At 37.7% G+C, this 27770-nt stretch overlaps 1 protein-coding gene across 2 annotated transcripts in view; it reads right to left on the bottom strand.

Annotated features, from left to right (window-relative positions):
- The window catches only part of slco1c1 (solute carrier organic anion transporter family, member 1C1), a 66209-nt gene that overhangs the window by 2179 nt on the left and 36260 nt on the right, over positions 1-27770 (bottom strand). For both annotated transcript variants that reach the window (XM_079817828.1, XM_079817827.1), the window contains exons 8-14: positions 22829-23074; positions 14760-14924; positions 14109-14304; positions 12650-12815; positions 11914-12083; positions 4296-4360; positions 4047-4164 (exon numbers count right to left, since the gene is read on the bottom strand). In XM_079817828.1, coding sequence (XP_079673954.1) covers positions 4047-4164; positions 4296-4360; positions 11914-12083; positions 12650-12815; positions 14109-14304; positions 14760-14924; positions 22829-23074 — 1126 coding nt within the window. The remainder of the gene's footprint in view (positions 1-4046; positions 4165-4295; positions 4361-11913; positions 12084-12649; positions 12816-14108; positions 14305-14759; positions 14925-22828; positions 23075-27770) is intronic.

Raw genomic sequence — 27770 nt, 5'->3', positions numbered from 1 at the left:
ATCTCACGCGCTGTCCCGCGCATCTCATTTCCTCACAACTCTTTAAGTTCATTTAAGACGTTATTTAACTAATTTAAGACTCTAATATGAGAATACTCAAAATCCTCTGTGTTATTGTTTGTTCAAGAGCAAAAGAGAACTCGATGTGAGCAGGAAACTGACGCGAGTCTATCTATGCGTCGAGTGTGTGTGTGTGTGTCCTGATTAGCTGACATGACACACACACACACACACACACACACACACACACACACACACACACAGGACATTGGCATACAGCGCGTTCGCTTGTTTTCTTGTCACGCTTGGAAGCATTTACATGAATAAGAGCGTGATGATCATGTAACGCTAAGCAAAAATGGATATAAAAACGGACGCTGCGTTATTTGCGTTAAATATTTTAATTGCGTTAAGCTGAAAAAATTAATCGCCCGCGTTAACGCGTTAATTTGCCCAGCCCTAATATACACATATATATATATATATATATGATAACTGAAAGCTGGGAAAAATCACTGGCAATCTTTCCAATTCTATAGGATGCCTTTATATTTAATTATATAATATTTATATAACTTGTATTTAATTAAGTGATGTAATGCTAATATACCTACACTGTGGAAAATGTTTGTAATTTTAACAGGAAAAAATTCTACAGTAAAAACATTAGTTAACTGAAATGTACCTTACCATATATGGTAAAAAACTAAATGGTTTAACATCACATTGCATGTAATTTTACTGTAAAACACTGTCAAATGTATGGTTTTATGAATTACCATGTAATTATCAGTAAGAAGTCCCTGCGTTACACATTCCATATGATTAAATATTTTGTATTAATAATCTTGACCTTTCTTATCAGTTATGTACATATTTTGTGTTATTTAGTTAATGTTTATTGCACTATTTTACTGTTGTTACATTGATGGTGTTTTGTCTGTGTGTACGATACGAGTATTAACCATGTTTTATGAACTCATTCATCATGTGGCTTTATATTGTGCCACCAGTATTATTATGGTGGTTAATGGTACATTTTAAGGTAAAAAGGCAAAAGTGGCAAACTATAGATAGAGATGTATCTGCCATTAATCGGTATCGGCTGATAAAAGCAATTATTCTCACTATCGATTGGCTGATTGCGTGAATACAGCAGATGATCAGGACCGATATATCCTGTCAATCAAAAGGGGGTGAGAAAGCATGTCAGACTGCAACTCACACGACAATAACTCATTAACAGTTAAAGGGTTAGTTCACCCAAAAATGAAAATTCTGTCATTAATTACTTACCCTCATGTCGTTCGACACCCGTCAGACCTCCATTCATCTTCTGAACACAAATGAAGATATTTTAGTTGAAATCTGATGGCTCTGAAAGGCCTCCATTGGCACAATGCACTTTACACTCTCAAGACCCTTAAAAGACACTAAAGACGTCGTTACAAAGTCCATCTCACTACAGTGGTTCTACAATAACTTTATGGAGTGACGAGAATAATTTTTGTGCGCAAAAAAACCCTAAATAACGACTTACATAGTGATGACGATTTCAAAACACGGCATCATGAAGCTTCGAAGCGTTATGAATCAGTGAGCCGAATGATGATTCGGATCGCGTGTCAAACCGCCAAACTGCTGAAATTTGGCGATTCAAACTGCTGAATCGACTCGCTGATTCATAACGCTTCGAAGCTTCATGATGCCTTGTTTTGAAATCGTCATCACTACATAAAGTTATTGTAGAACCACTGTAGTGAGATGGACTTTGTAACAACGTCTTTAGTGCCTTTTAAGGGTCTTGAGAGTGAACCGTGCATTGTGCCAATGGAGGCCTTTCTCAGCCATCAGATTTCAACTAAAATATATTCATTTGTGTTCTGAAGATGAACGAAGGTCTTACAGGTGTCGAACGACATGAGGGGAAGTCATTATTGACAGAATTTTCATTTTTGGGTGAACTAACCCTTTAAAGCCACAATATGTCATTTTCATTCACCGCTCACCTGTCTAATAAAACACAGAGTATATTAAAGATATTAAAAAACTCACACACACAGACTTATAAACAAAAAAACACAAGCACACACAAATGAACGCGTGCCATTCCAAAAGCTAATTGTGTTTTTGTGTGTGTGTGTGTGTGAGTTTTTTTGTCTGTTTATTCTGTCTATTTTTTTTTACGTCCACTTAGACTTTTCAAATCCTGTCCCCAATTTGTTTGGGTGTTCATATACCAAGTACCAATAAAAAGTCACCACTTTTGGGACCATTCCGATGAAGCTACGATTTTTTTTTTTTAAATTATAAAACGCTTGGGGTCATTTTTGACCCGAAGAACCCCAGAGGGTTAGGAAACAATTATTTCAAGTGTAATTTGATTGTTTAGTCCATTAGAAAACACGGATGGGCGGGTGTTATGAGCTATACTGGGACCAACCACCAGGGGGCGATGAAGGCGCGGCGGCTTCAGTTTCTGAGAGGAGTGCTGCAGGCATGGATCATTGGTCGTCTTTGGAAATCGAGGGTAACGCGGGTATGATGTCATTGAAAGGGTTAAAATAGCTTATTTCTCTGGATTTAAACATTCTTGGAAACATTTGGGATGTTAAAACAGGCTCTATTTGACCCTATCCAGTAGTTCAAGAGTCTTTGCTTCCACTTAATTTTAGGTTACACACGGAAAAACATGCATGAACATCAGAAGGCATGTTGAAAGATACAGTACAGCTTCCTGAAATGTATCATGTCTTGTGTAGTCGCTCAATCAGGGTTTCAATAAAATCAATAAAACAACATGCATTTACCTCAGAAATATTATCCAATGTTCAAAGTTTGTTAGTTAGCTATAAAAACCCTAGAGAAGAGCTTATTTACTGTTAATTATATATGTATGTTTGAATTGTCATGAAGACAAGTGTTTATGAAAAGTAACGGAGTTGGGACCAACTTTATATTAGGTGGCCTTAACTACCATGTACTAACATTTTATTTAATCATTTGATACAATGCACTTATTGTGTACATTCATGTTTTTACATTGTACTTACATTTTTTTAATTACCTGCATGTAGTTACATCTGTAATTAATTTCTTTAGTTACATTTATAATTACACTATTGACAATTCCCTTACACCTAACCCTACCCTAAAACTTACCCATAATAATGTGTTTCCATGTTTTTTTTGCAGTCGAAAAGAAATTAAGGTTTTTGATGAAAACAGTCCAGGATTGTTCTCCATAACCGAGCAGTATTTATGCTATTATTTTACCTCTTTTCAGACGAACGTGATCATCTCTGAGCTCCGCCATAACTTCCGCTAAGTGAGGTCAAAATACGAGCGTGGTCATAGATGTATACGTAGATACCTCATTAGCGCTTGTACGGTTCAATAGAATGAGGCATCTACGATCGATATATCTATGACCACGCTCGTATTTTTGACCTCACTTAGCGGAAGTTATGGCTGAGCTCAGAGATGATCACGTTCATCAGAAAAGAGGTAAAATAATAGCATAAATACTGCTCGGTTTCTCGCAGAAACTGATGGTTTCGCTAGATAAGACCCTTATTCATCATCTGGTATCGTTTAAAGCCCTTTGAAGCTGCACTGAAACTGTCATTTGGACCTTGAACCGTTTGGAGCCCATTGAAGTCCATTATATGGAGGAAAGCCCTGGACTGTTTTCATCAAAAACCTTAATTTCTTTTCGACTGCAGAAAGAAAGACATGGACATCTTGGATGACATGGGGGTAAGTAAATTATCAGCAAAAGTTTATTTAAAAGTGAACTAATCCTTTAAGGCCACCTAATATAAAGTGGGACCATCGTTTGGGCTCTGTTGTTAATTTTATCCTCTAATATTATAGTAATATACCAAATGAGAGGGTTCCCTTTATAGCATTAATTACGTTTTTTTCCCCCCTTAAGAAAATCAAACTATTGTTTTTGTATCTGTCTAACACAAGTTAGTAGTTTTGCTATTTTTCCTTCTTACAACCCTACACTGCACAGCAGGCATAAGTGAATCCACCCATACCTGTATGCAGTCGTGTTGTATATTCGACAGGCTCCTCTTCCGCCACATTTCTTGTGACCCCATTTCAGGCAGGTGGTGTCTATGATGGCTCCAAAGTATATAGGAGCTGGAATTCCAGCTGCGGAAGGCAAAAAAATGCCATACAATGTACCGTTTGCATCTCTCTCGCTTCAAAACAAATCATCATTACCACTGTGACTACGAAATGATGACAATGTCAACAGCACCAAACACCAAAGCGTCTCTCACCTAGAGTACGTGTCGTCAGCGTGTGAAAACCCAAAGCTAAGGACTTCAGCTGAGGTCTGATGCATCTGTTGATAAAACAAGAACAAGAATTATCCTTTTAGAATAATATGAAACCACGTTTGACAGACTTGCAAGAAATATGATGGATATCGGTATATTCAGCCATGACCTAATATGTAAATGCTTAGCAATGTAAAAATAACATGAAACAGCATTTGCAAATAATTCTGCTTGCAAAGTGTATATTGAATATTATTGGTTATATCCACTTTTATGCCATTGTATATATAAATTACAATAAAAAAAAAAAAAAAGATTTTTTAAAATATAAAATACCATGCATTGATGAGTTATGAATGATTATACCAGTAACATTTATTATAACAATTGTTAATAAAATAAAAGTAGGGTTGATTTAATTTCACTTTTAGTACAGTATTGAAATGGATGTTTAACAAAAGAGTACAGAATTATTTCTATTGAATTGAGCCATTAAACAAATGCAATATGTAAATTACTTAATTTTCATGAAACGGCATTTGCAAATTGTTCAGCATGCATACAATATTGCAAAAAGTTATGATACTACAAATTATTACAAGTGCTGTCAAAAACATTAATCAGATCCAAAGTAAAAGTTTGTGTTTACATAATAAATGTGTGTGTACTGTGTATAAGTATGATGTATATTTGAATACACACACATTCATGTATATATGTATATATTAGAAATATTTGCATTAATATACACATATATATATATATTTTTTATATAAATAACAAATTTTTCTTAAATATATACATGCATGCATGTGTGTGTATTTATATATACATAACTATACACAGTACACACACATTTATTATGTAAACAAACTTATTTAGGATGCGATTAATCGATTTGACAGCACTGATTATTAAATAAAAAACCCTAACCCTTTTAAATAACATGCATTGATGAGTTGTGCATAAAGACGAGGAACATTTATTATGACAATAAATACAACATAGGTTGAATTTATTTCATATAACTTTAATGACAGTACCATTGCTATCATTCTGAACAGAAGAGAACGGCGCGGTTTCTACCTCACAACAGCAATATGCAGATTACTTTATCCAAAGTGGTCTTCCCTTAAAATCTACAGACATGCAGGAATTTTTATTTGGCCAAACAAAGCGGGGACAGTGCTGCTGCTAACCTAATTTAGCCCGAGGGAGGCCGAGCATTCCAGCAGCGTCAGCTGACTGAGCTTTGGGAGAAAGCTGACAGTCCTTGGTGCTAAAGCTTTTCCTTTTAAGACACAAGTCTGATTGCTGAACTTCACAAGTGACCATAAACTTGTCTCGACTGATTTTGCATTCAATCAAGCGAAAGTTTTGACTGGCCTGCAGCCCTCGAGTAAGACGTGTGTATATCTATGAATCACATTAGCAGCGCTGGCACATGCAGTCGGTTTTCATCTGTAATCTGCTTGAACTGAGGCAAACAAACACATGACTGGACGACCTTTCTGTTTTCAGTATGTACATGATCATTCAGCAAATGTTCACTTTCACAAGACTTTATGGGCCCTATCATACATGGCGTGACGCAAGTGTTTTTTGCTAGTTTCAGCCGGACGCAGTTCTCATTTTCACATCCAGCACCACGTTGTTTAAAAAGCAAATGCACTCGCGCTCATCTGTTCACCCATGGGCTGAAAACCAGGTGTGTTCAGGCGCATTGTTGGCGTGTTGCTATTTTGAGGAACTGAAAACGACTGCATCATTGACCAGCAAAAACCTGCTCTAAAGTTAATAGCGCAGTATGTTTTGTGTTATTTAAAGTGTGTGAGTAATGTGCGTCAATAGGCGGGTGCACAACGAACATACACTCTGCTTGTTACACACACAGGGATGCGCAGCAGCACACACACATGCCAAATATTACAAATAAAAGGATTACGATGTAAAAGATTATTGTGTTGTAAGATTACAAATGTATACATTAGGGATGTGCATCTCCATAACTGAGGCCGATGCGATACGCATCTCGATGCATAGCCAACGATACGATACATTAAAGATACATGAAGCAGCTAGCGATGCGATACGATGCACCCCTGTTACGATGCAGTGCGATCCGATTTCGATTCGATGCAGTATGATGCAATGAAACAAATATGATGATATGCATTTCAGTATGTTACAGATACTTTTACTTCCACTTCCTGATCTCATACGGAGCAGACGTGCCTTCTATCTGCTCCCCGCTCTGCTTTGGCGCTGATCTTTATTTCCGGAGAGCGTGTGGCGGCGCTTTAAATAGCTGCGGCTCGGAGGCTTGCTCCAAACTTCATTTCGTTGCATTGTACTTGTACATGTGTAATGACAATAAACTTGAATCTCATCTCATTTCTTTGTTTCAGACAACAAATCATAAATTAACTTAAGTGCCTTCTGATTTGTAGTGCATGGCCCTTACACAAATAGGCTTTGGTAGTGCAAAAAAATATGTTTTTTTTTCTGTTCTGTCTCCACTTAAACTTTTAACAGTGAAAAAATTTAAGGATGCTGCTCAGAGATAAAATGAAGAAATGTTCCATAACTTGCTAGCAGATGAATGTGCTTTCAGCAGACAATTACTCAGTGAACAAAAAACAGGTGCTATTTTGACATAACCAAAAATAATAAGAAGTACCAAAAAAAAAAAAAACTTTCACAGTTATTTCATAACTGTATTCAAATGTAAAAAAAAAAGCTTCCTATCTGGTATGTGGTACCTCGGCTCCAAGAAGTGGAGGAGATATTGGAAGCCCTCGTTCTCTGTAACGCTGTAAGGCTGAATGTCTTTACATATAAAAAGGCGATTGCGTCGGTTATTGCCTTGGAACGAGCAGAACTGTAAGGCAGCTGCAATCAAAAAGTTTTGATCGTTTGCTCACCCGGCGTCCCGCTAGCAGTAGCAGGTTCAGCTAAATCCGAGTGAGAGGAGGAGGAGGCCGGCTTCTCCAAACTCACACCGTGTCGGCGCTTCAAGTGTGTTGTCAGATTTGTCGTGCTGCCTGTATATTTTATAGTGGCACGACTTATTTTACAAATTGCATGAGTTTTATTAAGATTTCCAGCTCTCTTATAAAACCCAAATTTGTAATTACTTGGTGGAGGATGCAGCTGATCTACCTCTGCCATGTTAATCTATGCTCTGTTGCCCCGGTCTCTGTAGTGTTGTGATAGGCTACGTCATATTCACGCAACAGTGAAGAGAGACGTGCTTGAGAAACAGTTTAGAGGGGAGAAAACAATCTCAAAATATTTTTCACTTTCTAAATTATGAAACGGTATAGTATGTCTACTAATAATTATAAAGAAATAAATCTGGTTTTACTGATGCAGACATGTTAGAAACGATGCATCGCGATACAAATGCCAATTTGTATCCGATGCACACTTTTTAAACCGATGCTACGCATCGTTAACTTTTTAAGCCGATGCACCGAGCGCCTAGTATACATTGTTATATCTAGGTTCCAATGTAATACAATATAACTGAAAACATTATCTATATTTGTGTTTTACATTTTGAAGTAAACTTGAGGAAATTCTAAGGAGATTACGTCAGGCTGTGTAAGTGTTTGATACATTAAGTCTTTTGTCTTTATGCACTTCCTGACTATTTACCATGACAAGTTTAGAGCAATACTGCCTGAGTGATTGGATTAGCATCTATGCATTTGAATGACACTGTTATGCTGATTGAATTAGGACAGGTCACACCGTTATGTCTAGGGTTGGGAACCGAGAACCGGTTCTTATGCAGAACCGAAACTGATTTTTGAAAAATACCAGAACCGCGCGAAATTCCTAAGTTTCGGTTCCGAAAACGGTTCTGGTGCAATGTGTGTGCGAAGCGCTGGAAGCGTATCCTTTCATAGCGAGTGACAGCCAGTGTTGCCAACTCCGTGATTTTCCCGCTTTCCCGTTTTCCACTGTTGCCGCGGGCTGTGTTTCATGTCCGCGGGTTGAAACGATTGTGCAATTGTGCGGGTTTTGTTGTGAAAACCTGGCAACCCTGGCTCACCTCATCATGAATATTAATTACGTTGCCTGCCGCTTCCAGGAGGGCAACGCAGTTCAGCACTGAAAGCCCTCGCGCTACACATTTACGGTTTTGCGTCAGATATTTTCTCGTTGACCACCAGCATAGCGAAGAGAAAGTCACAAGTATGGATTCATTTCCAAAGAATGAATGATAATGAAGCAAAATGTAACACGTGAAAAGTTAATAACATGCAAAGGAGGCAGCACTAGCAATTTGACAAAACATTTGCTACAGCACAGAGTGCCACAGGGCTTATACCAGATTTATAGTGAAAGGTCTATATATATAGCCTATATATATATATATATATATATATATATATATATATATATATATATATATATATATATATTTGTCAACCGTTGAGTCACCATGGTTTAGGTAAGCGTTTAGGCACAATTAGGCTACCTTTGTAATGCTGAATTGCAATTTATTATTTACAAGTTCACTGAATAACTGAATTACTATTAAATGAATATATAACTAATTAATAAATATAACTAATAAATATAATTTATAACTTGGTTTTATTCAGAGACAGAGAGATAAAATGTAATAAGACAATTTCAGAGGTGTTCATTTGAAAAAAAATGTGTTGCAAGAATGGCTTAATTAATACTGTAATATATGTACAGTACAGGACTTTTTTGACATTGCCAACCTGTAAATACATTTTAGAGCAAGTAATAAACACAAAATGGATTGTTTGAGTTGCGTATTGTGCCTTTTTCCTTTACCACTATTTGTTTAATAATTTTAATGGAACCGGAATCGGAACCGGAATCGTTAGGCGGAACCGGAACCGGAAAATTTCTCACGATTCCCAACCCTAGTTATGTCTAAGGTGTGTCCTTTACCTACACAACATATGCATTCCTTTGTTTGAATGTCTCCTCCCCTGCTGTATAATCCCTCCCCCTGAAATGTAGATAAATTGCATTATTTTGTACTGTTAAGTTAGACTGTTTTCGGACGACCTGCAGCACAGAGAGTTCTCATTAAAAGAATAACTTCTGTTTGATCCCGAAGTCTCCTGGTCTTCATCTTCTGAGTTTCCTACACTTTAGAAGATAAAGATAAAGATAAAAATGCCTATATGTCATAATGGATAGTCATTGCATGTATCAGAATGACCTATTTGCAGTAATGACGAATGAAATTGGCTACTTATTTAACCAATCGTGGTTGAGGGTGTCTATATTTCGCCATGTAAATAGCGAATCCACCATGGTGCAAGCGCAACTGGCTTTTAAAGGGAATGGGAGATGAGATTTGGGTGTTTTTTGGGCGTAACGTGCAATAAACAAATAAATGACTCATTAAGAGACTAGGTACAACCCTTTTGGACCATGCGCAATGGTGCGCAGACCATTTTTCCCGTCGTTAAACTAGCAAAAGTGAATTCGGACACCCTCTAGGTGCACTTGCGCCATACGCTCAGATCGTTAAAATAGGGACCCATATGTGGAAAACAGCACTTGTTGTGTTCGCTTTGGATAAAAGCGTCTGCCAAATGAAAGAATGTGTGCAATATTCAAAATAAAATCATTAAAAGGCTATGAATGAGAACTGGGGTGTTAACTAGGGCTGCGCCGATAAACAATATCATATCGAATCGTGATAAAATTCATGTCGATAACGATGATAAGCTCTGGACATTTTTGCTCGATATTACCCAATTGCGCAACAGAAATAAACGTGACAACAGCCAGTCAGAGCCAGTCAGCGTGCAGCTTTTAACGCGTACAATCAAAAGTACACAAGTGGAAATGAGTGGATGCGGCGACGAACGTTAATTCAAAAGTGAAACTGACCTTGACTCATCATCCAAAGACGATGAATTTGTTGATAAAAGGTAGCACGAATTGTTACTCATTTGAACCGTGTCACACAGACCATATCCGCTCTGGTTAAAGTCCAAACGGCAGCGCGCTCACTCACTAGAAGAGATCCACTCTGAACAGTCACGCAAACTCTAAAGCGCGTTGTGAGATCCAGAAGCGCGTGCATTCAACGAAAACACAAATGTCTGTGATTTAAGCTAGTTTAATGCCAGATGTAACAGCGCTGACAAACAGGAGAAACACTGTGTGCAATGGTACAGTCAGAAGGCTTTTCCATCTTATCCATAATTTACCATGAATTTACTGATGTAACACTAACTGCAACGCATGGTACTGTGGCAGAAATGTGGGATATTCATATAGAATTATATTATATTATTAATGTAGACATGTATTAAATATATTAAAGGAGTAATGGGATATTATTACAGTATTTCTTTGTGACTGAGCTATAGAATTTTTGCATTTATGCTAAATGTTTTTGGGCTAGGTGTACTGTTTTTCATAAAAATACCATAGAAACCATATAGATACATTTGACCAAGGCAGTGAAGAGCTATATGCATGTTTTTAACTGTGGTTATCATGATCTAAATCTACGATACTATGGAAGACCAATGCTTCATTTTAATAAAAATCAGTCATAATATATTTTACCATATCAAAAAGAGGTTGTTACGATTTTTTCAGATGTCCGTGTTTTTGTTAATGCATCCTCCTAACTCAAGCAACTACTACTGTCAAATGTGCATATTACAAAACATGTAATATTACTAATACTGCAGCTGAAGATATATGCCAAAGTCAGGCGACACAAACCTGTTTCAAGACTAGAAACAATATCACCTGTTAGAACATTCATTTTTTCTATTAAGAAATGTATTTTGTTAAGGAAAAATGACTGGAAAAGTGTAATAATTCAAAAACGTGAAGTGTTTGTCATATTCTGACAATAAAGAGTAATTTAAAACCACAATTAACAGTCTGGTTTGTACAACCTTCACCTAGGTAAATAATATCGTGATAATTATCGATATCGACTGATATGAAAAGATTTTATCGATATCAATTTTTGGCCATATCGTCCAGCCCTAGTGTTAACTCTTTCCCCGCCAGCATTTTTTTAAAACAAAAGTTGCCAGCCCCCGCCAGCATTTAGATAATTTTCACAAAAATTGGCCCCAGAATATTTTGTAGTATGCATATCTGAACATGCAATATATCAAAAGAAAGAATATACCCTCTGCCTTTAAACAAAAAACCCTAACTAATCCTTTTTTTTTTAATCAACTTTTGGGTAAGTCTCATCCATCAAGTCCATCAGTCCATCAACACCCTAATTCTTCACAGTCCTGTAGCTCGCCCTGGGTCAACATTTCATTCAGTAATATTAGGCAGTTTTGATTTATATGATGCTTAATATTGATGATCATCCATATGCATCTGCTTACATATGCTATCACTTGTTTCTGCTTCTATTTTTCCTGTGTTTTGATCAGGAGATTCAGTACTCTCTCAGAAGATGCGTAACAACGCCCCCTAGCGTATGACAGTGAAAACACAGGAAGCCAGAAATTTCCGTCAATGGCGGAAATGGCGACTAAATATGCAGTTAATTTCAATTATTCAACGTCTGAAGTGAGCTGTAACTCTTGAGCTGTTCCTGATCAATAAATCACGGTCAGATATTCACCTGATGAGCAGCATGTATCCCGGCGTTCCGCCCAGCGAGATGATAAAGGAAGTGATGACAGACAGAGCCAGGAAGTAGGGGAAGACTCGATGGCAGCTCTCCCTGTTGTTGCATTGGCCCACACTGGCCGTTTGATTCCCGACTGTTACGCAACTGCACTGCTCGAACACCTGAAACACACACATCATACCTTATCAATTGCTATGCGGAGATATTACATACTTTCTATTTAGACCTTCTCTACTTGCATTTACTCAAAGATCATTTGAAACTGTTAAAAGCTTAACAGCATCTAAAAATGTAGCAGCAGAATAAATGCTTCACTCATCATGCTCTAGTTTAGTCTGTTTGGTCTGAAAGGAAATACATAAGACATTGCATATAACAGATGCTTGAGATATGAAATGGACACACAGGATGGGAGGGAGGAAAACCTGCAGTATCCCAGCCTTCTGAGATGCAACGAAAACTTCACAATACTTGTGAAGAACCAACCAGGTTTGCACTCTCAAAAGAGAGAGACGGGGAAGGAAGTTTCAGAGAAGGTTCGAAAATTCAATATAGCCTTTGAGCTGAAGACAAACAGGTTGTGCACACCCTTCAGAGAGCGCTGGGAAAACCAGAGTTCAAGGCACATGGAACAGAACGCATTGTCGCTGGCATTCTTTGAAGAGATAGGACAACAAACACACGCTATTGTTCCAAATCACGCTCTCGGTTCAGAGGCCGCGCTTACCGTGTCCATTCCAGAGCCGTGGGACGTCCGGCATCCAGCCAGGCAGGGGGAGATGTAGGTGAGCCCGTTCTCGCCGCACACGGGGTCCCAGTTTGTTTCAGGACACTGACAGCCTGCGTTGCAGGACGCTAAGAGAGAACTGTCCACTTTGTAAAGACTTTCCGTCCTGTATTCAAAGAAGCATTTTATTATAAGTTCATCCATCTTTTATCATTTTGCAAATGATGCACACAATATACACGGCCAGTCAAAAATTTAGATTTGTCTTTTTTTCATGTGTTCATGAAAGAAGTCTCATTTTTAGAAGCTTGTTTCCACCACGGAATAAAACAATTTAAAAAGATAATTGTGACTTTTTCATCTTACAATTCGGACTTTTTTTTCCTTCTCAGAATTGCAAAATATAAACTCGCAATTCAGACTTTTTTTTCCTCAAAATTGAGATATAGTCACAACTGCGAGTTATAAAGTCCAATTTTAAGGGGGAAAAAAAGACTATAATCGTAATTGCGTCTTTATATCACACAACTGCAAAAAAAAAAAAAAGAGTAATTGTGAGATAAAAAGTCGCAATTACCTTTTTAATTTTTTATTCTGTGGCGGAAACAAGCTTCCCTACTCTTATGCTCACCAAGCTTTGATCAAAATTTTATCAAATATACGGTAAACTTACAGTAAAACATGTAATTCCTGTAATGGCAAAGCTGAAATTTTCAGCCAAAACTGTTCTCAACATTGATAATAATCAGAAATGTTTCTTGAGCAGCAAATCAGCCTATTAGAATGATTTCTTAAGGGTCATGTGACACCGAAGACGTGAGTAATGATGCTGAAAATTCAGCTTTTAATCACAGGAATAAATTACATTTTACAATATATTAAAATAGATAGTGTATTTTAAATGTAAAAATATTTACTGTGTTTTTCATCAAATAAATGCAGCCTTAGTGAGCACAAGAGATTAGTGTTGTCAAAAGTACCGACCGCGATACCAAATCGGTACTGAAATATTAAAAAATGTGACGCTTTGATCGTAGCCAATCACAGACACATCCGATGATCACAATGGCCCGTCAGAGGTGTTTACGATTACAGCTCAACAGCGCTTTACATTTTAAAAATGTCAGTACCGAATTGGTATCACGGTCAGTACTTTTGACAACACTACAAGAGATGTCATACTGGTCAGTAAATAGAGTAACACTGTTCTGTACTTCAATAATGCAGAAATAAATTAATTTTACTCTTTCCCTTCCAAGAAGAAACAATTTAAGTCATCTCATTTTTTTTTCCTTTAAGACTGATCATAACCTTTTATCAATCGTTTACATGAAAACAGACTGGAGTCATTTGAATCCGACTGATTAACCCGTGACTAACTGCTAGTTGGTTAAACTAGTACTAGTACACAACTGGCCCCAGATCTGAACCCAAGTACAAACCGCAAGCTTCATCCTACCCATTGTACGACCTGGTGATGCCGGCCACGTTGGCATTCTCACATCCCATGGCGAAGAAGAAAAGAGACAGGAAATAGCCCAGGAGAGACGTTCCCAGTGCAAACTTGGCTGCACCCATGATGCTCAGCTTGAACTTCTTCATGATCACACCCCCCGAGAACATTCCCAGGGCTACAGCTGGGATGTTGATAACTCCTGAAAAAACAGACGGCATCAGGAAAACCTGGATCAAAGGACCAGTGTCAGATTTGAAACAAAGGCAGAACCCGTGTCAAGTCGGCTCGGCTCTTCTCAAACACGGTTTTCAGGAATACAGAACAGGCCTATTTGTTTTCCCTCCCGTCTTTCTAAACGCTAATGCCGTTTCCCGAAATGCACAACCGTCTCCAGTGTCTGCATACGTCGTGTGCTGATATTATTTTTGGATTTCATTCTCTTTCATATGCAGTCATGGTCCATGTCACACTGTGATTTAACCGAGCTATACAAACCTCTAGATTTGATATCAGAGCCAAAGACTAATATTTAACACACATTAATAAAATCCCCTCGAATCCAATCAAAACATAACATAACATTAAACTCTAAGGTCACAGCTGCACCACTGTAATATATCTGTGCACAGATGCCTTTAGAGGAAGACGACGTACCCATTAAGAAGTTGGCCTTGGACGCAGATTGCCCGTAATGCTGCTCGATGTATTTTGGTTTGTATGTCACCATGCCGATCAAAGAGTTGAACTGGATGACGGTGACGCAGAGATACAAAAAGTAGACCGGGTTCCCCAAGAGGGATCTCAGTGTTGGCAAAAAGTCTGAAAAACATTCATATAAAATGTTTAAGAATGATGCTGGACACAGACAAACTGCATATTTACTTGTGCCACACTTGAAATTAATGAATGCGATTGCAATAGATACAATACAACAAACAAATAATGCACAAACATTTCTCAAAATTAATTTCACTTTGCAAAAAACTTTTAGTGGATGCATGAAGTCCGTTTTCCTTCAACACTTGATCACCTGATGTACGTGCGACAACCAGAAAGGGCCCAAATACCAATGTCCCTTTCAGGGTCGCATCCCTGCCATTCATAAATCCGCTCTCGTGGCCTCATGGGATAGTAAAGTTAGGTTAGGTTACTTTATTAATACCCGCAGGTACATTTGTTTTGCAGTATAATAATATGATAAGAAAAGGGCATCCATATCACAACAAAACACAATAAAAACAAAATAACAATTACATGATACATGTGCTCAAGACTTATCATAGGACATAAACATGTACATTCACATTCAAATATACATCCCTACATATATCAGGGCTCGACATTAAGCCTGTTCAAATGCTTGTCCTTCGGACTAGTAAATCTGTCATTCACTTGTCCGATTTTTTTGTAAATATAATCTATTCTGAAGCAATATTCTCACCAGTGTTCAATCAGCTTTGACATATTTAAATATGCATATTTGTGATATTTATACCTTTTTATAAAGGGCATTTTTCCATAATCTTATTAAATATAGGATATGCTTCAGCTTTCATTTTATATTTTTAAATTTGATCTATAAAATAAATTAGAATAAGACACTATAGGCTGTTACCAATCAAATTAAATTATTTACACTGAAAAATTACAACTGAATTAAATAATGTTATGAGATTATTTTAAATATTTTTGAATATACAAATAAGAAATGTTGTAAAGACGAAACTAAACCACCAGTAGGTGGCAGCATGTGACCGTCTTAATGAGCGATTCATTGAGTCGATTCGTTCAAACGGCTGATTCATTCAAGAATTAGGCGGTCGTTTACGAATAGGTCATTGAATCTTTGATTCAACCGATTCATTCAAACGCTGAATCATTCAGTAACACGCTGTTGCTGTGAGATGCGTTACGGTTCTGCTGTGATATTTGTTTGGAACTATTTTCACTGCTGAAATAGAACAAAAACAGTCCATATTGCATCTAAAATGTAAGCGACTTAATGTTAATTAATTGTTTATGGAACTGCCGTATGAAATCAGTCCTGATGGTATTCAGGAAAACAACACTCTTGTTAGTGTAATGTTGCTTAACTGTATCATATGTTATAAATATAAAAACTGCACAATTTTAAACGTGTATGTTAACTGAGTTTCTTTGTATGAGCGGTGCTCATTTGTTTTCGATTTTCTTCTCGAGAGGCTGCGCGAGCCTCAACAGCACAACCTTGTTAACGTCCGTTCGTTTTATATTATGATCCACTATCGATCTCCACTTACACTAACTGAATGCAGAATCATTCTTGCACTTTGGTGATTCCCTGGTTATTTTTTGTTTTGATGTTTTACTCAGGATACTTGTCCGTCGGGCAAGTAAAATCATTTTTCACTTGCCCCTTCAAAAAATCCACTTGTCCCAGACAAGCGTTAATGTTGAGCCCTTATATATACATACATATACCTATATAAACATACATGCATACACAGATAAAAACCCTATTTATTATTCAACACTGTTAAAACAGCAGGACCGCTTTGTTCTGAATCTTGGGACTAAAAACCTCCGTCCAGAGAGAAGAAGCTGAAACTCACTATGCAAAGGGTGGGGGTCATCAATTAAAATAGAGGTAGCCATCCTCTGTAACGGTCTAGTATACAGGGATGCTGGATACAACTGTGATTCGCCAACCAACCGACTAGACCATGTAAAGTGTCCATCATATGCACACTTCAGTATCTCGCCGGGAGTAGTAGGCATTTTATGAGTACTGTCAATTCAGACATGCTTCTTTTGTCACATACTGTTTTTTGTTTGCCTACTAAATAGTAAGTATGGGATTTCGGATGCATCCCAAGTCCTAGCTACTTGAATGGGGAAATCCTTAAAGGGGTCATATGATGCTTTTTAATGTTTTCCTTTCCTTTAGTGTGCATGTGTACGAAGTTGCAAAGCTCATAGTCTCCCTCAAAGCCATTTACTCCATCTAACAGAGAGAGAACACTGATCCAGACCGGCCTAAAACGCCTCGATCCAAGTCTAAATATTACTTCCTCAAACGCCCATATTAAAGTGTGAAATATTAGCATAACGCCCGCCCAAAGACATACGCGAAGAAAGGTTTCAGTGATTTAAAGTATTGTTGATGCTGTGTAAACCCGGTAACACATTATTATTAACTGTGTTTACAAATGCTTTAGAAGCCTTGGAAGCTGAAGCTCGCGATTATGCTAAGGGGCGTTACATTTCTTGACGCTTGAGGTGTTTGGCCAATCACAGCGCACTGGGTCAGCTGGCCAATCAGAGCACTCTGAGCTTTTCAGAAGGCGGGGCTTTGTAGAAATCAGCATGTTTCAGACCGACGGAATAGACGAGCTGCAATAATGTACAGTTTGTGAAAAATGTTAACCTATTATATTACACCCAATAGACAAAATAATGAACTTTTAAACTCTTAAAACAGCATCATATGATCATTTAAAAACGGCTTGATATTTAAATAACATATCAAATCAGCAACTACTCCCTATGACTCCCTTTAACTCCTCAGACTTAACCTCCCTATGAAACAATGTTTTTTTTATATGCTCAAATAGGGTTAAAAAAAGCTTCAGGTTGTTCCAGACAATGCATGCATCTCAGGATACTGACTGTTTCTATGGAAACCAGAGATTCTAACGACAGGTGATGCAATGACTTTGCCAAATGCTGATTGGTTCTTTTATTTTAAAGGCGGGATTTATTCTGCCATATTTTGTGTTGCACTCTCTCCAATTCATAGTATTTTGGTATATCTAAAGTTTTGTTCAGAATAGCACGCTACTCTTACTATTTCTCCAATATATAGATACAGTAGAAATAGTAAATAGAGCAGAATGGTATTCCCAACAACACATTTGTCTCAATGTTGAACAGTGCATCCATTGTTTTTTTTAAATCATGCACTGCAAAAAAGTATATTTGTTTTGTTTTTCATTAAAGGTGTCATGAACTGGCTTTTTACATTTTATTATACTGTTGTCTGAGGTCAACTTATGATGTTTGCGTGGTTTTTACATTCAGAAACATCATAATGAATAAGTAATAGGCTATTTTCTGCCTTGGTTTTGAGGCTCTCTGAAAAACGCTCAGTTTTGATGGGCGCGCCGCACTGAAGACTTGGAAGTAAACGCCCACGGCTAGGATTGGATAAGATTTGCATATTTAATGAGTTTCCGCTCCCCTGTCAGTACACGTGAGGAATTGTTTTGAAAGCGTCTGGAGAAACGCTCACAGGGCTCGAAAAATATCTTTATCAAACAAACACAATTATTCAGCTCTCATCCACCTGCGATTGATTGGGATGTTATTTCTGTATCATTTCGCCCGATCATCAGTGAATATAACCGCGAACCGTACACACACACACACACACACACACACACACACACACACACACACACACACACACACACACACACACACACACACACACACACACACAGGTGAAAGAAAGGAATGATATTTCACTATAGCCCAGCCAGCAGGCCGGTGATAGCCTGTCTGAAAAGCACATAGCCCCGTTGGGCTTTGCGAGCTGGCGTTACAAGTCCGAGTCTGATCACGAATGAACCAATAACAGCTTCTCCAGCCTGTGACCGCGTGCTGAGGTATGTAATCAATAGATATCAAACGATCTGTATCTTGTTTACAATCGATTCAGCGGTGAAATTAGGTGAACAAACGCGGAATGTCTTACGCACGTGAGCTGGAACCGGCATGTTTATTGCTCAGTAGCGTGACCAGTTTAGCTCCACGAGACGGTGGGCGGGGCTTGAGGCGGTGCTTCTGCGTCCTATGACGTCAGTGGTCGACATATTCTGAGATCTCTCGTTTTCTGGGCCGGGTGTCAATAAAAGCTTTTCTTTGACTAACAAGGACGTTTTCAGCTCCGAAACTTATAGGATATTCTTATATCACGATTGAATTTTATATATCAAAGGCTCAAAGGAAAGTTGATTTCTCAATTCATCACCCCTTTAAAATATATAAGCATTCTTGAATTAAGATACATTTACTTGAGAAGCAAGATGACATAAGATACAAAAGACTTTATAATTAAAACAACAACACATATCTGCCAATTGGGTCAGAAAAATAAAACTTGTTTTCCCTTTGAATTAAGTTTATTTTTCTGACCCAATTGGCAGATATTTTCTTTTCAACTTAATTTGACTTTTTTCTTTTTTTTAAAAGAAAATGTACGTATATTTTTGTCTTGTTTTAAGTATAAACTTGCTTTAATATATTATATATATATATATATATATATATATATATATATATATATATATATATATATATATATATATATATATATATATATATATATATATATATATATATATATATATATATATATATATATATATATATATTATATATATGTATATATATATATATATATATATATATATTATATTATATTATATTATATTATATTATATTATATTATATTATATTATATTATATTATATTATATTATTATATATATATATATATACAGTGCCCTCCACAATTATTGGCACCCCTGTTTAAGATGTGGTTGTGGACTTCTAAAAATTCTCCTTTTTTTTTAAACAACATAGAACCCAAATGCAAAAAAAAGAGAAAAAGTACAAGTTACATTAACTACATTACTTTGGTGGTAAAAAAAATCACACATTTAGAAAAAAAAAAAAAACTTGAAATCATGTGTCCCACAATTATTGGCACCCCTAACAATTCCTCTGAAAATTTTTATTGATTTTTTTTTAAATATATTTTTCTGTAGTTGCTAAAGTTGGTCAGGGTATCTAGGAACTTTTAATTAGTAATTCATGACTTCCTGTTTCCCTGGGGTATAAATATTACGTGACACAGAGGCCTAATTCTCTTACCCATTTGTCAACATGGCAAAGACAAGAGAACACACCATTCAAGTAAGGCAGATGTGTGTCGACCTTCATAAGTCAGGCAATGGCTACAAGAAAATAGCCACTCGCCTTAACTTACCCGTATCTACAGTCAGAGGAATCATTAAGAAGTTTAAAACAACTGGAACAGTGACAAACAAGGCTGGAAGAGGTCCCAAGTTTATCTTGCCACAACGCACAGTGAGGAGGATGGTAAGAGAAGTAAAAAAATGTCCTAAGCTCACTGTCACAGAATTGCATCAAAGAGTGGCATCTTGGGGTCACAAAGTCTCCAAAACAACCATCAGACGCTCTCTACATGCCAACAAGCTGTTTGGGAGGCATGCAAGAAAAAAGCCTTTTCTCACTAACACTCACAAACGTAAACGTCTGGAGTTTGCTAAGCGGTACTGGGACTTCAACTGGGATCGTGTGCTTTGGTCAGATGAGACTAAGATTGAGCTTTTTGGCAACAAACACTCTAAGTGGGTCTGGCGTAAGACAAAAGATGAGTATGCCGAAAAGCACCTCATGCCCACCGTGAAGTATGGTGGAGGATCTGTGATGCTGTGGGCCTGTTTCTCTTCCAAAGGCCCTGGGAACCTTGTTAGGGTGCATGGCATTCTGAACGCTTTGCACTACCAGGACATTTTAAATAAAAACCTGATGGCCTCTGCCAGAAAGCTGAAGATGGGTCGTCATTGGGTCTTTCAGCAGGATAATGATCCAAAACATGTGGCAAAATCTACACAAAAATGGTTCAGCAGTCACAAACTCAAGGTCCTCCCATGGCCATCTCAGTCCCCAGACCTCAATCCAATTGAAAACCTGTGGGGCGAGCTAAAGAGGAGAGTGCATAAGAGAGGACCCAGGACACTGGATGATCTAGAAAGATTGTGCAAAGAAGAATGGTCAAAGATCCCTCTCTCTGTGTTCTCCAATCTTGTGAAATGTTATAGGAGGAGATTAAGTGCTGTCTTGTTGGCAAAAGGGGGTTGTACAAAGTATTAACATCAGGGGTGCCAATAATTGTGGGACACATGATTTCAAGTTTTTTTTTTTCTAAATGTGTGATTTTTTTTTTTTACCACCAAAGTAATGTAATAAAATGAAAGGTTGGATTTTTGTCTTTTTTTGCATTTGGGTTCTATGTTGTTTAAAAAAAAGGAGAATTTTTAGAAGTCCACGACCACATCTTTAACAGGGGTGCCAATAATTGTGGAGGGCACTGTATATATATATATATATATATTAGAAAATGCCTTAATACCTGAAGTATTAAGGTACCTTTTCCAGTACCGTTCCCACCTGGTGGAATGACCTGCCTATCTCAATTCGTGCGGCCGAGTCTGTAGCCATTTTCAAAAAACACCTAAAGACACATCTCTTCCAGCAGCACCTGACCAATCAAGAATAGCACTTATCATTCTATTCATTTTCTGTCTGTCTAATTTTTTTTTTTTTTTTTTAAAACACTGTTCTGTGTTAGATTAACTGAGACTTGTTACAGCACTTCCATTCTGTTACCCTTGACTGTTCTAGTTGCTTCTTTTGCTCTCATTTGTAAGTCGCTTTGGATAAAAGCGTCTGCTAAATGACTAAATGTAAATGTAATGTATGTAATTTTACTTCTCAAGTAAATGTATCTTGTTTAAGAATGTTTAGATATTTGTACTGGAAAACAAGTCTCAAATACTGAGTAAGAAAATCCTCTTGCAGTGTGCAAACTTCTTTGCTTGAAAAGGGTGCTTCTTTAAAATAAAAACATTTTATTAATGAATGCGATGGCATTACGTGGACTTCAATTTCCAAATATGTTAGAGATCTGGGGCCTCATTTATAAACGTTGCGTACGCACAAAAGAAGGCGTACGCCACTCTCTACGCAATAATTGGTATTTATAAAAAGCAAACTTGACGGGAAAATGTGCGGTCCTTCACGCAAGCTCTGACCCAGGCGTACGCACAAAAACGGGTGAAATGAGAAATAGCGACACCGTCGGCAGATGGAAGAAACACGTGAAAGTGTGTGAAACTGCAGACCATTGTGTAAAAGAAATGGCAATACTGCCTCTCATAAATAACTTGAAGACTTCACAAAGCAAGTATTACAATTAACAGCCTACACAAACACCCGTTTGATCGATCTGCAGTGTAAAACAAACAAAATCAAACGGAAATTACAACAGAAATGCAAAAAAAAAAGTGAAATATGTTCTGCAACAATAGGCTATTGGCATGTAATGCAATTCATCCTCATAAATAATGTAAACAGAACGAAATAATATACAAAACTGATATTCTCGTCAATGTGTCCGAATTTAAATCTAATTAAAACAGATAGATAGATAATTAGGGAGATATATAGATAAATAGATAGATAGATGTATTAATTGTCCACTGGGGAAAGTTGTTTTCATAGTAAAAATTTCTTCATCAGCTACGGAATCATGGTATTCATGCAAATGCCTTTAGTTTGTTTTATTTCCTCTCTGTATTTGCCATGATTTCGCAATCGATAAATATTAACTTGTGGACTATTTATGGGCAACTATATGGGCGTGACATGAAGCCGCAAAAGCTGCGCTACATTTAGAATTGATTGTGATTTATTAAGGGAAAACTGCGTAGGATGTGCATGCGCACGGTTTTATAAATCCGAATATTTCTGTGCGTACGCATGTCCTATGTTTCATCCGTACGCCACTTCTGACGCAAATCCTACGCAAAGTTTTATAAATGAGGCCCCTGGTATTTTAGACAGGCATTTTCTAGTTGGTTCTAGGTCGTTTACCTTTGGCCATTTCTAGGAAGTTTGTTGGCTCGTCTGCCTGGTACTTGTGCTCCAGGAGGGGCGAGTCTTTGATAAAGCTGGTCCGCTCTGGAGAATACTTGGCAAGCTTTCTCTCTGGCAGGGGCAAAGACTTGGGCAAGAACCAAAACGGCACCGCCGAGAGCAGGGTGATGAATCCTGCAATAAGGTATCCCAGCCACCAGGCGCCTACCCAGCGTGCATCTCCAGGGGTGATGCTAATGCTCTCTGTGAGAAGACACACACACACAAACACATGCATATGTCAACACCGAGAATACAGACGCTACAAAGCTCACTGCAGCTTGTCACATGTTCAGAATATTTGGGCCAGGCAGACAGCCCAGGCAGACGCAGACTGTGATCCACAGACAGTCTTAGATGTCTCGCTCTCTCTCCATGCTCTCATCTCATCATGTACGCTCAGACAGCCTCCATGTTGTGCTTAAGCTGTGCCAGTAGATAGAAATGTTTGACACACAAACAATGTGCATCGATGAAAAGGAATAGCTCAACCGAATATTTGCTAATCACATTTTTTTGGTCACATTTAAGCCTGCATTATTTTGATTTCTTGAAAACACAAAATCAGATGTCAAGTAGAATGAGACAAGAAAGCAGCATAGAAGCCCAATCAAAATTCTTATTTTTTATAGTTTTTAATATTCACATTCACTTGAGATCTATAATCAGAATTCATCTCTTCTCTGATGACGAGGGCAGGGCAACCTGTCACTCGCATGAGATCAGACAATAGCAAACCACAACCATCCAATCAATTCCCCACAGGCAAAATCAAGCCCCGCCCTACATTTGTTCTCATCCCAGAAGCCATTTTCAGATCCATAATGACTTTAAATATGTCATGATTGGCAGAATGGCAAACCTAGACTTTCTCAATAGTCAGAATATATCAACTCTAAACTCCGATTTTCTGCAAAAGAGCTATAAAAACTTAGCCTGGATGCCAGCCGAATTTAGCCCCGCCCACAATTTTTTTTGCTCGGGCAATTCGGTCTGGACTCGCTCCATAGAGGAGGAATTATGCCCGAACAGAAACTGTTCGGACCAATGAAATTGTCAGGGCGGGCTTTAGACGATGATGGACAGATGATCAACAGTAACGTAATCATCCACGTCATCGAAGGCTCTTGGGTTGAATTTGCTCTTATCCTAAACGGAGAACTTGTTCGTATATGCATTCACCTTCACTATTTCTCTCAGAAACGATGATCGTGTTGGTAAGTACTCTGTGTATCCTTAAATTATTTTATTACTGGCAAAGATCGTTTACACTCATCTTTTTCTTGTAACGTTACTTAATCCAGCGTGCGTGCAGACAGGGTTTCCAAGTGTTTTTGCAATGTCGCGCACAATTGCTACTCAAAACTATAGCCCAAAACTATAACTTTCCGGGGGGTTCTCCGGAAAAAAATGGCGTTTGGTTGGCAAAATATGTTATTTTGGCAAGGTTGCCTGCTAAAATTCGCATTCCTGGGTTTATATAATCACATAATTGGGGTCGCTTCAACCCGCGGACATGGAGAAAAACACGGACTTGGTAACATAGTGCAGTTGAGTTCTGTTGACATTTGACAACTAACGTTACGCGTCGCTCCGTTGCTCTGATTGGTTGTGGGTCTATCCAATTGAGGTCTTTCCTGGCTCGGTTGAAACACGCCCCATAATCAAAGCTCAATGGAGCGGTAGCAGACTCATATTCTGACTAGAATTGAGTATGGCCACGCCAGGCTAATAAAAACTAGCCTGGCTCCGCCCTCCTACGTACTTCCGCTCAATTTTCATTTTCCTTCAGTTCTCCGTCTGGGATTGTGCTATATTCTCTGGTTTTCTCCGGTCAAATTTGAACCGGTCCAATCAGCGAACAGAGGGAGTGGCTGAGAACGATGACGTTGATATTGCACGCTAGTTGATATTGCACGCTAGATGAAAAACATTAGCGATTGGTTATGGCAGATCCAGAGTGGCTCTGGGTAGATCCAATAGTTTTAAACTTCAACAGAGTTCCCGCCTTCAAGGAAGTTAACGCTTGTTAATGGAGAGTGGCCAGACTCTCTGAACAAATGAAATGTACGGGAGTCTGGTAGGACCAGGCTAATGACTAACCACAAAAATGTTAAAAATATGTCAGCATATTACAATGATTTCTGAAGGATCATGTGACACTGAAGACTGGAGTAATGATGCTGAAAATACAGCTTTTAAATCACAGAAATAAATTACTTTTTACAATAGAGTGGCGCAGGTAGGCCAAAAACGGGGAAGCGAGTTAGCATTCTAGCACTTCCGGTTCCCTCGTACAGAAGTCAATGGGTTTTTTGAATGTGGTTTTGGTTAAATGGCTGAAATAAGGTCTGTGGTGAAGCTCAAGACACTTTCAGGTTTTATTCTACGACATAAGATACATCAGTATTAGCCCACTTGTAAGTTTTGAAGCGGTTACTTGTCTTGAAAAAGGCGGATGCTAACAAGTGGCTAATGGGACTACAGAGGCAGTCGAGGAGATTAGACGTCATCACACCAAACAGGTAAACTCAGTCCGCTTTCACAGCCTCACTATGCTCATAACTGAGCTCTTATAAACTAGTCTAACTCAAACGTTCTGGGAAAATGTTTTGAGATAAAAACTTGAGGAGTTGTCGGAAGCTTTAGTGATGGTGACATTGAAGTCTAGCGACCGTGGTGTAGTCCCTTTATAGCCTACCTTTAGCTTTTTACTTCTGGCGACTGCATTTAGGCTTTAAAATTCATTAAAGTTGAGCTCATCTGTGAAAATTATCTTGATGGACAAAAACGCGCAAGTATCAAACACTCGTTTTTCGCAATAATTCAAAAGCCTATGGGAAAATCCTATTGCAGGGGATTTCAACTAAAATAAAAAATAGCTTGAGGTCCAGTAAATGAACCCTCTTTACCGACGAGGTCTGGACAATTATATACCTAAAAACAATCATTTATGTTTATTTCCAGACTAAAGAAATTAGTGTAGATAGCATTTGTTCTTAATTGAACAAAATATAATATGTTCTCATATGGACAAAGCATGTCTGTTCATATTGTTAAAGCAAACATAGGTAATCCTTCACAAAATTGATGTCATTTTGTTGTTGTTCTGTTATGTCCTTTAAGTTGCTTTGGTACAAAATATCTAAATTCAACCAGTAACCATGTCTGACAAAAATATGATGAACTAAAAATGCCTTCATCTTTAAATCTGCACTGAAAGTACATTCATTTCAACATTACTAGCAACTAAAGAGCTTTTTCCCTGCTGAACTGCGATAAATAATAACAATCAATGAACTTAAAGCCCCCAGGTTTTAAAAAAAAAATCAGACATCTCATAACACATTTTATGTTCATTCACATGTAGCCTATTGTCTTAACTAAATGTATCTAATATTGAACTAATATTGCTCTCTTCTCTGCTTCAAATTGCACTGGTGAAATATCATTAGCAATATCATTCAGAAACACAAACAGGCAAAAATAAAGTGCCACCAGTGTTGGAAAAATTAAAAAGTGCAAGAAACATTTTATTTAATGTTTCCACTTTTGACAACCGCAACAGAATCAGAGCAAATGAGACACACAGGCCTCATACATTATTATTATTATTAATTATTATACAGGATGCAGGAAGAATAAATGTCTCTGTCTCTTCTTGACTTACTGTCTGAACGTAGCAACAGTGAGCATAGAACCATAGATATGTATACGTAGATTCCCCATTCGACCTCTCCAGGCACGTCGACACGCCGCCATTTTAGAACGGTCAACACACGTCAACACTTCAGATGCTGTTAATCATCACTCACATAAAAAACAACAGCCTCTGTAAAGCACAGCGCGATTTAAATTCCCGAAGAAATTGGATCACCTTTCACAGGTGACAATGTGTTGGTTTGTGTTTTCATATTTTAAATAAATGTATAATAATTTATCATTTTGACTCATAATTTATAATTTTCCCTGTTCTTAAAATTGTGATGTTGATAATTTTTTAGAATGATTTTTGAGAATTTAAGCTTTCAGATAATACCTATGATGATTACTTAAAACATGGGTTGAATAAATAGGCTATATTGATGTTTATTAAACACATTACTAGCTAATTTATTACTATTTTTTATAATTTATTTACTTTGATGGCTGACTGGTTGATGGTTTATGATTTCTTTCCAATGAACTTGTTTATAATTAGTTCACTGCGTTCATTAAAAGCGGAGCAATGTGTCTGTAGGGTTCTCTGATGGTCAATATTAATGATATTAAGAAAATGTGAAGATCTTTAACCAATATTTTTTAGAATACGCAGAATTATCTACCATTAATGATAAACGAAATCCTAACTCATCTGCTTCAGATGTATAGATATTCATTTCATACATGCTTGTGTATAACTACGGTTGCAGACGCACAGGCAACATTTGAATATTCACAAAGTGCGTTCACGCTTTGACTGTTTGAAAATGGCGGACGGCTAACGTATAGCGGCCCATAGAAACAGTAGCTAATGGGGCATCTACGTATACATTTCTATGCATAGAACTAAACGGTTCTACTGAACTGCATGATATAAATGTGATTTTTTTTTTTGAAATGGCATTTATTTATTTCATTACGTCAAAAGGCTTCGTGGTCCGGATGGATGCATCTCGCGGTCCGGATTTGGACCAGAGTCTGCTAGTTGGCGACCCCGGTCCTATTGGGTTTTTCTTGAGGGAACCAGTGCGATGCGAACGAACCGCTGGTTGGCCTACAAAGTGATGTCCTGCACCAATCTATATATTCAGATTAGAGCCCGACCGATATATCGGCGGGCCGATATTATCGGCCGATATTAGGCTTTTTCCAAACTATCGGTATCGGCATTTATGATGGCCGATAAATGAATATTTTT

The sequence above is a fragment of the Gobio gobio genome, assembly GCF_949357685.1.
Source record: "Gobio gobio genome assembly, chromosome: 5".
In the NCBI taxonomy this organism is placed as follows: domain Eukaryota; kingdom Metazoa; phylum Chordata; class Actinopteri; order Cypriniformes; family Gobionidae; genus Gobio; species Gobio gobio.
Note: the sequence above shows the minus strand (reverse complement) of the source record. Positions and strands in the feature narration are given on the sequence as shown.